General features: G+C 36.9%; 1 protein-coding gene across 12 annotated transcripts in view; it reads left to right on the top strand.

The window, feature by feature from the left end:
* The window catches only part of LOC131071470 (uncharacterized), a 216919-nt gene that overhangs the window by 51059 nt on the left and 152524 nt on the right, over positions 1–13336 (top strand). For 11 of the 12 annotated variants that reach the window (XM_058007330.2, XM_058007341.2, XM_058007339.2 and 8 more), the window contains 2 exons: positions 9685–9771; positions 9923–10609. In XM_058007330.2, the coding sequence (XP_057863313.2) occupies positions 9685–9771; positions 9923–10609 (774 nt within the window). The remainder of the gene's footprint in view (positions 1–9684; positions 9772–9922; positions 10610–13336) is intronic. The other variant, XM_058007340.2, reaches the window with a different exon arrangement.

Raw genomic sequence — 13336 nt, 5'->3', positions numbered from 1 at the left:
GATTTTGCAATAACTCGGCAAGGCCTAAAAATTTTAAAAACTCGGGACTCGCCAAAACTCGGCGAAAAACTCGGCAACTTTATCGAACATTTGAAAATACATTTTTTTTTTATATATAATTCAAAAACACACATTTACACCAAATTTGTATAACATATATGATTTCCATGATATATAAATCAAATTTTTTTGGTAATACATAGCAACAAATGCAAGTATCATAGCATAAATCAAAAACCAAGTGCAACATATGAATAAGAGTTCAATACATATCAACGTATCATAGTGACAGAGTTATAGAGTCATAGACCACAAAACAAGAACCTTTGAAATTCTGATTACATATCAAGTTCAAAGTTTGGTATCAATGAAAATAAGAAATCATAAATTGCGTCTACGACTAAAGCTCAAAACAGATTGTGGCCGCTAGGTGGGTGGTGCTGAAGTAGTGGCAACATCCTCAACACTAACAGGTGCCTCTGCTGCATGATCAACCTCCTGCTCCTCCTCACGTGCTGCCACTTCCGCATCCCATTCCTCTCCTGCCCTCTCCAACTCACTCAGCTGCTCATTAGTAAGGAATGGATCCAAATCATTATCAACATCATCAGGAGAAGCAACCCATTCTGCTGCATATGGATCAATGTCATCCAAGTCAAGTGCTTCATGTGAATCTTGCCCTAGCACCTTCTTCTCATGTAATCGAATGTTGTACCGCACATAGACAAGATCATTCAAGCGTTGTTGAGTCAACCTATTGCGCTTTTTTGTGTGGATGTTCTCAAAAACACTCCAGTTGCGCTCACAACCAGAAGCACTACAAGGCTGTGATAATATGCGGATGGCAAGCTTTTGAAGATTAGGCGTTGTGGCACCATAATCTTCCCACCACAAATCTGCAAGGATACAAAATGTGATTTATAACTTGTAAAGATTTCAATAATCTTAAAGAGAGAAATAAATGGTAAAAATTAAACATATGTTTTTTTTTACCTGGTCGTAAGGTGGCTCTCCTACGTTTGCAATCAGGTGAAGAAAACAATTCCCCTAAGGCCTTCTTATAACTCTGCAACTCATCAAGTATCAGGTCTCGAAGGATCTCATCATCAACTAATCTCCGAATGCATGTGTCAAGGCCAATTCTAACCTCTGCATTTGCTCTAAAACTCGGAGAGTAAAAAAACTTGGGATTCAAGAAGTAGGCAGCAGCATGAATATGTTGGTGGAGTTGATGGTTCCATCTCCGATCAATTATGCGCCATATGGGTTCATACTTGGTCTTGTTTGACCCATACAAGTGTTGAATCGCCTCTTTGGCCTTATCCATGGCCTCATATAGATACCCCATGGAGTTATGATCCCCATCCACTATTCGTAGCACCCTCACCAACGGTTCCGACACCTAGATATAAAAAATCTAACAAAATCAGCAGATTGAAATATTAGAAAATTAAATAATAAATCATCAATTAAAGTTTCAAAACTTACATTGATGATCTCCTCCACTATCTTGGCAAAATTAGTATAAAAAATGGCAATCACAACCTTCTCTGCTTCAGGCTTTGTAGCATAAGGACTCCCCAACCATCTTTCACTCGCGAACATCCGCTTCAGGTTGGGCAATGTAGCAAGTATGCTCTGCAAGGTGAGGAAATTGGTAGCAAAGCGTGTGACCCCCGACCGCACAAGATCCTTACCTTCAGTGTGCTCTCTCATAAGATTCAGGACCCATGTGTGATTGTAGATGTATTTGGTGATATTCCTTCCATCTTCAACCACTTTCTTTACCCAACTTAGTTTCCCTATGTCCTCAAGGAGCAAGCCAAGACAATGGGCAGCACAAGGGCTCCAAAATAATGTTGGATGTCTAGCCATTAGAAGTCTGCCGGCTGCCACATATGCAGCTGCATTATCAGTCACAACTTGGATGACATTCTGCACTCCCACATCCATCACCACCTCATCCAACATGTTGCACAAGGTCTCCGCATTCTTCACTTCATTGGAGGCATCAATTGATTTTAAAAATACTAACTGTCCTCTTGAAGCAACTAGAAAGTTGATGAGTGTCCTATTCCTACCATCTGTCCATCCATCAGAAAGAATGGTGCAGCCATTCTTTTCCCAAATAGTCCTTTGCTCTTCCACTAATGCATTAGTGTTTTGGACCTCATCCTGCAATAACGGTCCACTTACCTCGTAACGGCTTGGGGACTTGAACCCCTTACCTGCCACAGTCAACGCGGTGACCAATTGGTCCCAAGATGGACTAGAAATAGCATTGAACGGAACATCGTTGTAGATAAAAAATCTAGCACACGCCACCTTGGCTTGTTGGTGAGCCTCTTTATTCCATGCAGTGCCAAGCAATCCAGGTTGTGCACCAGGAGTGTTACGTGGAATAAAAAAGTTTTCCATGTTGCTGTCCAAAGTTCCCTTTGCTCGTATCCGTGGCCCAAGGGAAGAACTAGATGTCCCCACATCTGTATGTGACCCTATGGAACTCAAATCTGCCCTTGGGGCTGCCATTGCCTCTGCTGTTCTCTTTTTTGTTGCCTTCTTTTGATCATATGCTTCAAGCGCTGCTATTGCATCTCTCGTAGCCTCTTCAGTACATTCCGTACAGCTTGTGGTATCTCAACATTGAATTTTTGCAAGGTGATATTTGAACCTATTAATGCCACCTTTTACAATTTTTTTGCAATGGTTGCAAAAAACATCTCGTTTTGGACCTGGTCTCCCATGTTTCCAACAAGGGTCTCTCTTTTTGCCACCAACTTTAACTGTAGAAGCTGAATCCATTTTCTTTCAAAAAGATGTGGAAAAAAACCTAGCAAAAGAGAGACAACATTTAGAGATAAATAACATTGTTACCAAAAAAAATCACGAACATCCAAAAATTACAATGACTGTATAACTTTATTTTATTTACAGTCATCTATTAATAGATGACTATCTAAAATTAAAATTTTTAATTGGTTGTGTATTTTTTTAAGTTTTTAACTTCAAATTTAAATTTAAATGAAATACTTTAATACACATTGACATTACACAGTTGACAGTCATTTCAAATGACTATGAGTATGTATTACACAATCATTTCACAATTGACTGTGTAATACACAGTCATTAATTACAATGTACATTAATGATTAATGTATTACATAGTCATCAGTCATTTGAAAATGACTATGTATTACACAGTCATTTCAAATGACCGTGTATTACACAGTCATCAGTCATTTGAAATGACTGTAATGACTGTGTATTACACAGTCATTTGAAAATGACTGTGTATTACACAGTCATCAGTCATTTGAAATGACTGTAATGACTGTGTATTACACAGTCATTTGAAAATGACTGTGTAATACACAGTCATTTCTCATTTGAAATGACTGTAATGACTATGTATTACACAGTCATTTCAAATGACTGATGACTGTGTAATACACAGTCATTTGAAAATGACTGTGTATTACACAGTCATTTGAAATGACTGTGACTGTGTAATACACAGTCATTTGAAAATTTGAAATGACTGTGTATTACACAGTCATTTGAAAATTGAAATTTGAAATGACTGTGACTGTGTAAATTTGTAATGATGACTGTGTAATACACAGTCATTTGAAAATTTGAAATGACTGTGTATTACACAGTCATTTGAAAATTGAAATGACTGTGACTGTGTAATGATGACTGTGTAATACACAGTCATTTGAAAATTTGAAATGACTGTGTATTACACAGTCATTTGAAAATTGAAATGACTGTGACTGTGTAATACACAGTCATTTGAAAATTTGAAATGACTGTGACTGTGTAATACACAGTCATTTTCAAATGACTGTGACTGTGTATTACACAGTCATTTTCAAATGACTGTGACTGTGTATTACACAGTCATTTGAAATGACTGTAATTACTAATGATTGTGTATTACACAGTCATTTGAAATGACTGTGACTGTGTAATACACAGTCATTTTCAAATGACTGTGACTGTGTAATGAATCTAATGATGACTGTGTAATCAAATGACTGTGTATTACACAGTCATTCGATTAAAATTTAAAATGACTGTGAATTCGAAATAAAACAATACAAAAAGATCACGAATAAACAAGTAAAAACCTGGTCGCGCGTGCAAATGCAAACCCTACTGGAAATCGCGTGGCGTTTTTTGCCTTCCGGAGTCACGCGAAATGGAATAAAGACTTAGGTTTTTTTTTTGCCTGCGACTTAAGTCGCATTTTTCTCGCGTTTTGTGCCGCGTTTTCGGGCGGCTTTTGGCGATTAATGGCGAGTATTTGTCAAAAAAATCGCGGCGACTATATGGAAAAATCGCGCCGAGTATTTCCGCGATTAACTCGCGCGCCATTAGGGATCGCGATTACTCGTGAGTTTTCTAATGGCTCACCGAGTTTTGCAAGCCTGGTTGAACCAATGAATAATGAATTCGATATATCTAACATAACATTCAAATTTTGACAAATGGATATCAAATTAGACTTACAGTAAATTTGTTATATTTATATCATATAATGATAGTTCCAAGTTTTGTTTAGCATATGGATGATATTTGGGATTCTAAATTTAATTTTTGTTTCTACTTTTTAGGCTGCATATATGTATATATTTATGATTTTTATTTTTTTTTGTACGGACGTACCCCCCCCCCCCCCCCCCCCCCCCAATTTTTTTTTGCCGTACTGGCGTACCGTACCCACGTATCCATACCTGTACTGGCAACTTATATTCTAAGCATAATGGATCTTGGAGACTTGAAGTATTTTAAATAGCATTTATGAACTGTTTTCTATCAAAAACGACAATCTGTAATGTCCCCACTTCTCTAGTTGCCATCTAGATGCATAATTTCACCTGTCACCCATCTCCACAGGTGAAGTTCAGTGTTGGGAGATGATGGGTTAGCCAAAGGGGACCAATAGTTAGATAAATTTTGCTTTGGTGAGCCATTTATAATAAAACTTTATAATATTATGTTATAAAGTTACTTTTTCTATAAAAGTGACTTATTAGTTACTTCTCTTGGAATAAGTAACTTTATATTAAAAGTTACGTTGCTCTTTTCCCAAGGAGAGTTAATAACTTAAAGAGTGGTTCTAATATCATGATGAAGACCCCCCTCAAGATGGCGCCACTTTATGGAAGAGGAGGATTCCAAGGAATCTTCATAAGATGGCTTTAAGAGGTTTGATTTGGGCTTGGAGAGTTAAGAAGGCTTTGTACGTACATTTTGGGCATTATTGGTTTTGGTAATTTTGAAGGAAAATATACTTTTCAGGTCTGCATCGGTTTTTGCAGAGAGCTGGAGCAAGATTGGGGACGAAATCCTCCAATCCCTTGATGATAGGACGGAAACCCTTTCATCAATCATCAACCGACTTTGCATAGAAGGTTATATTTGGTCTTCAAGGGTTCGAACCAGGCATTTGGAGAGTAACAACAGCATCATAGGAATTCGATTATCAGATCTGAGTGGAAAGGAGACCGAAATTGATGAAATTTGTGCATTCTATGGCCAACCGTACTCCCTAGACCTGGCCGTACCATTTCCTTTTGCCTGTGGAAGCCAAAGAAATAATTTGAAGGGTTTTAGCTCAGGTTTATTGCTCAGAATTCAATGTCAGCAGCTTATAAGAGGAATCCAAGGGTTTATTTGGAAGAATTACACCATACTGGAGCTACATCAGCGAATTAGAGAGGCAAACATGGTCAAAATTGGTGATCTCTCCTGGCAAGGTTTCAGAATAGGCTTCAGAATTGTTAGATATTCATTCAATTGTTTTTGATAATTATTATTTAGAAGAATAAAACATGTTGGAGCAGTTGGAACACCTTGTAAGCTCTTGTAGTAGCATCTTCATACAATAAAGTCAATAAAGAAGCCATCTAGGCGCAAGGTGTTGGACCCCTGGTAGGCCAATTTGGCGTGTTAGTGTTGAAATTCATTTATTCTTGGCATTTGTTAGATGCTGTTAATAAATCAGACATTCTGAAAACTAATTTCCAGTCAATTGTATGTGTATTATCATTGTTATTCATTTGCATTTCCCAAAGCCTATATCTCAAAAACACAAAAAAAGCATAAAACTTCAAAAAACTCATATACAAACCAAACTTCCTACCGCTGACCCAAGAAATCAGAATTAGAAAGTTATATCAGACTGCTTCAATCAGCACTAAGCATCTTTCACAATCTGTGGTCTCTATGAAGAAAATTAAACAGAAGCTGACAAATGCTGCTGAAGGATTACTCTGAAAGTAAAATAATAGGTAACAAAGGATAGCAAATGTCATCTGAAACCTGTGTAGTAACGGTCATCTGAGACCTTGGAGAAAAGTATTACACATAAAAGCAAATAGTGGAAATAAATTAAAGCCTGAGACCTTGGAGAAAAGGATCAAACACAAAAGCAAATAGTGCAAATAAATTAAAGCCTAAGTCCAGGTACATGTTCTCTGCTTCTGACCATCTGAGATTCCTTGACAATTGTGCACTCATGATTGCTCGAAAGTATTGTTGTGCGAATCGCACACCCATCCCCGTCTTGGACAGGGACCCCCCGGTTTTGTGCCTTTTTGTCTTTGCGGAAGAGGAAGGGGATATGAAGGATCAAGTTGGTGAGTGATGGAGTCTGGAATTTCCTGACCCTGAAATTTGGCTAAGTCTGGAATGTCCTGATCCTGAAATTTGACTAAATTTGAAAAACTGAGAAATCCTCCAAAAACTAGAATTTGCAATATAACTCCTGGAGGGCCGAAACCACTCTCAAACATTCTGAAAGTATATATGGAATATAACTTAAAATATTCTTATACTTAAATGTTATATTCCATAAAATGATCCTTCAGCGAGATCTGGACAAACTTGTCCAAGTGCCCAAGCTCGCACTTCTTGAAAAAAACGACTAACATCGCTAAAATGCCCAATTTTGGACCCAGAGGCAAAAACTGTAAAATGTTTAAAAGTTGCAAAAAGCCCCCAGAGGTCCGAAAATCACTTAAGTCCTCCAATTTCGGACCCTGGGGCTAAATTGCAAAAAAAGTGAAAAAGTTGACAAAACTGGCTGGAGTTCCGAAATTCACTTAACTTGCCAAAAGTGCTTTTAGGTCCGAATTTCACTTAAACGCCCAATTTTGGACCCTGGCTCTGAAATTTGAAAGTTTTTTATAAATTTGCAAAAAGACCCCAAAAGTCCGAAAATCACTTAAAATCCCCAATTTCGGACCATGGGGCAAAAAGTTGAAAAAGTAAAAAACTTGTCAAAAGGTGGTTTAGGTTCGAAAATATTCCCAGTTCGCCCAAAACACTTGAAAACTCCGAAATTCCAAAAACGCCTAAGGATCCGAAATTCGTCGAATTTGCAAAAATAGCCATATGGTCCGAAGTTTTTTTTCGATTTTCAAAAACGCCTTCAAACCTCCGAAATTTGCAAACGCGTTTATAGATCCGAAGTTTTACAAAGGGCATTTAGGTTCGAAATTTCTACAGGTTACAAAAAAAAACGTGTTTAGCTCCGAAATTTATAAAAATGTTGAATGGTCCGAAAATCTGGGCAAATTCCAAAAACGCCTTATGGTCCGAAATTCTGGGCAAATCGCCAAAACCCCTCTAAGGTCCGAAATTTGCCATAGTGCCCAGAATCGCGACGCATAGGCCCAAATATAAGGAATGCGAAATTGATAGATCCCCATTCATCTGAAGAACACAGCGTAGAAAGTTTATTAGACAGAGCGCGAAAACGCAGAGTTCATAATTTGGAAGATGGAGACGTAAAGTTTAAAGTCTGCAAAAGTGCCCTCCATTCTCCGAAATTCACCAAAAAAGGCATGAGAGTTAGAGTTTTAAAATTTGCAGAAGCTCTTCAAACCTCCAGAGTCGTGCTATAAGAAGTTTTCAAAACGCCCCAGACTCCAAAGGTAAAACACGCAGAAGTAAATCGCCCAAACACCATCAAGACCAAGGATCAGATTTCACGTTCGAAGAGAAAGGAGAAGCATTTTCAAGATACATCTCACAAACAGCTTCTCAAGCCAAACGTCGTAATTAGATTTAATATTTGTTAAATTAATTAATTAATTTTTCAAATTGATTTAATGAAATAAAATTGGTTGATTGATCGCAGGACGTCATTAAAAAACCAGGAGAAGGCCTCAAACGCAAATCAAGGAAGGATCGCAATCCAAAGCCAGGTGCTGAAGATTGGAAAAGAAAAGATGCAAGAGCGCGAGAACAACCGAGCATTGGGAATCGTGCCACTGAGAAAAGATGAAGTCCACCGGCGAAATTGAAGGCAAAAGGCAAAAGAACGCTCAGTCTATGCCTTCTCGAGAAAAGACACACAACTGGATTTAAGTCTAGAAATTCAATTTTAAAACTGAAACTGCTTTATTGTAAATTGCCTATGGGTCCCGTGCAAGATATTTTTGTGGATAACTATTCCCAACCACCAGGAAGATTGGATAGACCTGAATTAAAGCCAAATAGTGGCAGGTAGTTGAGATAGTTGCTGGTTGGATAACTAAGAATTAATTGGGCATGGGTTAAAGCTGCCAGCTTCTAAAAGGCAGATCAGGGCCCTTGGATGCAGTCCATCCTAACCTTTGATTCATTATTGTAAAATCTATAAAAGGCAGAGGCCTTTCTTTTGTAAAGGGTTAGATAGTTGGAGATTTTTGTCAGACAATTGGTTAGAATTTTGTAGTTAGATCTTAGAGGTTAGAATAGGTTAGATCTTAGCAGTAGCATAGAGATGCTGTAGAAATTGTTGTAATAGGCAGTTGAAATCAATATATAAACATTGATTTGGTGTTTATTGTCTTGTTTTCATCCTGTTTGCATGGTTTCTTTCAGCATTTTAGATAGATCTTTCTATTTTGGGTGTGCATGTATTTGATAGATTCAGGCTCATACCACTGAGGATATATTGATTGTGTATCCTTTTGTGTGGTTAACTTGAGCCTTCGATTGTGCTTAGTTCAATTGCAGATGTCCGTCTAAGCTGCGCTAGAATTGGGTGCTTAGCCGTGCGTCTCCAGTCTGAAAATCTTCCAAGTCCCTTTGAAGATTGCACCGTTCCTGCAAGGTTGTGAGCTATTCTGGCCAAGCAGGAATTGGTTATGTTGAATCCGTCTACCCGCATATCCGTGTTGTTAGTTTTAGATCTCCTAACCCTTTCCTTTTGCTCTTTATTGCGTAATTCGAGAATCACAGTAGACTAGCTTGTTGCAAATCGTAAGTCCCCCCTGTGTTTCCAGCATAAACACATCGAGCCACTGAGAGATCCCGCAGTCAAGATTTGACAAAAGAAACCTTGAGGTTGTCTCCTTTGATCAAACTTAGAAAACAGCATTAGAGACTTCCTTATCTCAAGAGAGACTAGGATAATCAGTTGGCTATTCTATTCTGCGTTGGCCGTATGGAGTTTGCAGCAATGCGATTTCAGACACGTCAACAAGTATATTCTGTTAGGTCTTATTTTCAGGGAGAGGAAATGTCCAGGATTACTTGTTGCTCGTTCCTTCCTTTGTGCTTTCTTCCCATTCAGAAAATTAGGAAGGATAAATTCATTCACTTATAGGAAGATAGTAAATAATGATGCTTCTTGACAACATTTTCTTTTTATTGTTCATCCTGTGCTTGTTTTATGGACAGGTGTTTCTCTTGGTATTGGAAAGCAGTTTTATTAGTCATTTGGCAGGGAAATCACTATATGTTCTATCATGTTATCTCATGGAATTGGTATGATTCAGACCTTTCTGCAACAGTTAGTAGTTCCAAAACAATTTTTTATATATTGCAAAGAACTGCATTGTCTTAAACAATGATGTTTTCTTAATCTATAATTGACCACTATCATAATTTAATATTCAGCTGCCCATCTCTTATGCAGGATTCAGAATGGAAAGAGTTTCTTCATTATCTATGGATTTCTCTGAAAGTTGTTTGTTCTAAGATTAAAACGCAGCCAATGTTCGATTCTGCAGGCCAATCATGCCCATATGCAATGGATCAGAGATCCTTCACTTCTGGTTCTATTGCTCTAAAAGAACCTTATTATATCTCTTACTTGGTAAAGGAAGTTTGCTATTCAGATTTATCCAATAATTCAACTTGTTTGAAGAAAATTTATATTGCAGCTTCACAATTAATGCAGCTTCTTCGCAACATTCTTAAGGCTTGCAATTTGAAAACTGAAAAGCATGTAGATAGCTATGTACATATTACAGAGACATACATTGTGGACATTGCTTGGGTTCTCTTAAATAATCTTTGCTTGAACAAACCCGTCTGTCCTGTGAAAGATTCCTGTGACAATTCTTTGATTCCTACAAGTAACCAGGCATTTCATGATGTGGAAAAAGAACTCGTTTTAGGTTCCTTAATTCAAATTCTTTGCTCTTTAGTGCATGCTATTGCTTCCAAGCACAATGAAGTGGGAGGAGTGAATCTTGCAAGTCATTGGCCCTTGTTGACAAAAGTAAATGAAATGATCCCAGCACTTTCAATTCCAAGTCTTGCTCTGCACAATCACCCAGGACAAAGTTGTATTTCAGATTTCCTGCGCTATAAGCTTTTGGTAATCTCCTTTTCCTACCTTTAGATAGTCAAACTCAATTAGTGTTTGCTTCTTTCATTTTATGTAGTGTTATGTGCATGCTTTTGGAATGAATTTTTTTATAAATTTGTTTCATTTAAAGCTGAGAAGGTATAAATGTTTAAAGGCATGGCATATTTCATTGTTTCTTAATATGGAATGTGCACGAAAGTGTTCTTTGTTGTGCCATTATAGATTTAAAATCTTTATGCTTGAAATAAATAAAACTGATGCATGTGACCCAATGTTTTGGGACTGGCAGTCAAAGATCCTTCTGTCTAGACTTGAGACTCTATTGAATTGCAGCTGATGCTCATATATATAGGAGAACTATTGAGGATCTAAAAGTTAATGAAATATCTTACACCTTATCATTACAGATCAGTAAAAAAATAGCTTTGAAGGTGATCATGGCATCAAAGAACTTGTGATGTCCTCATTTTTGGGTTCTCTTGCATTGCAATTAGCTGTGACCTTCTCAGTGAGTGTGAGCCTTGTTACAAGGGGTATTTGAAGTTGCTAATGAGCTCAAATGGTCTAGAGGACTCATGTGACACTTTCCAAAGTTATTTCCATCTTCTGGTGTGTTCCCCACAATTTTGGACAGAGTGTCTATTTTTAGTAAGTCACTCGATCGGCCTTGATTTTTATTATTCATCATCATTGGTATCATTCCGGTATGTTTAGGTTTTGATTTGAATGCTTTCAAACAGTTTCCGCAACTCGGATGTATTAATGAGCTATTAAAAATAATTTAACTAAGGTTGGCTATTTTTATTAAAATAATTAAAAAAGCATCATAGTTTGATAGCTCGTTGGAATGAGAATTAAAAGTTTTAAATGTTGGACACTCAATGAAGTGACTATAATGCCCAAAATATTTAGATAAAGAAATAAATCACTTTTAGGAGCAATAAGGCTTAATTAAATTATAAAGTGATTTTAAATTGCAAATTTCGGAAAGTTCCCAAGAAGGTTATAAAAGAAGGTTGGGGGTCTCATTTGAAACACAAGAAGATTTAGAAGCTTCTTTATTTTTTTGCGAAGATTTGTGTGTGTGGCCAAAACTCATAGTCCGTTAACAGCTTTATCTAGCTAGTGTGGCTTTTTTTCTTGTTCATAGGTAGCTAGGTAGTTATCATATCTTGATTTTATTATTGAATTTAGTAGAGCATATGCAGATTATTATGCTGGTTATCACACCATTGTTGCAAATATAAAAGCTAAAATGATGCATTGATTTCTTTAGGTTTTTAAAATTCTTTACAATACATTTGCTTCATAAAGCATCTTCACTTTAGCCATTTGACAAGTACTGATGCACTTGCCATATGGGAAAGTAACTCCCATTTAACTACTAACATTAATTTATTAACATACATATTAATTTATTATTTACCTATCTAGTCTATATACTAATAGATTTAATATAATATTAGTTTCAGCATTCCCCCTTATTATATCAAATTGAATAAAGAGCGAAACACTACATGGACTAAATATAGTAGCCTATTTAGAACTCGCTCACTCAAGTCAGGACACCAAACTGATCACATCAGCACGTCCTAATTGTCAAACTTGTAAATTTTTTGTAGCATGAGAGAGCAAATTCCAACTTCCATGCACAAGGAGACAACAACTTTCCTTTGAGAGTCCACCTTTCTTCGAGTGTGTCTAAGTGGCTCCCCAAGTGCCTACACAATGATAGAATAATTGTCCTTTGAGAGTCCACTTTCCTTCGAAAGTTTTAATATCCTTCCTCCAATGTTGTGGCAACCAAATCTCTCCTTTAGTGTACAAAAGGAATAGAACCAATGCAGATACACTAGCCCCACCTATTTTAGAGGGTACACTATCCATAAAAATGTCACTGAAGATTCATTTATCACACTTATTTCAGAGGTTACACTATCCACAAATACTACGAAAAACTACCAAGCCCCCCTTGCTCTAAGAAGGGAGACATATAATGGTGCAACCTGGACAATCTACCGTATTAGATTGAGAAGCTAACTTGATATGTGTAAATAATTTGACCTCCTTTGCTCCCTGGCCTCCTCTATGACTAGTGTAGTCCTCAATAAAGATATCTCTCCTAATTGTCATGGTGGAGAGAGTCCTCCTTGTATACTGGAAAACCACAATCTTCTATCTCACTTTCAATGGCAGGAAATATATTTTTTTCTCTTCAACTTGCCATCAATGAAGTCCTTGGCATGTTCAATGCAATTGGTTTCAACATATTCATTTTTTCGACAAGAGTAGCATATGAAAACTTTATTCTTTCCTACTAAAATATTAGCCTTCTTGACAAGCAAAGCAATTTCATTAATCAAGGAAGAAATCATAGTTTCTAAACTCAAATTGAGTTTGTTTTATGTAAATACAACATTATCAAAACTTGAAAGCATACTATTGAAAATTTATTTTGCATCATCATCTTCAATCTTAGAATTAATACTGAAAAGTTGATTGAGAAGATATTGAAATGTATAGATGTGTTGAACAACACTTAAATTTTTTAATGTCCTCATTTTTTTAGCTATTTTTATTTGCAAGTTTCTATCTAGCTCCTATTTTGACTGAAAAACTTGGTTTTTGATGAGGGCAATTCCAAGGTTCTTGGAGCATGCAAATTATGTTTTGTAGGGATGTTTGTTGTTGGTAACGAGCTTAGGTGGTCGTGAGGACTTCTATGATGCTTTCCAA

This window comes from Cryptomeria japonica, chromosome 6 (assembly GCF_030272615.1).
Source record: "Cryptomeria japonica chromosome 6, Sugi_1.0, whole genome shotgun sequence".
NCBI lineage: Eukaryota > Viridiplantae > Streptophyta > Pinopsida > Cupressales > Cupressaceae > Cryptomeria > Cryptomeria japonica.
The sequence above is the reverse complement of the archived record's forward strand: the minus strand, read 5'-3'. Positions and strand labels throughout refer to the sequence as shown.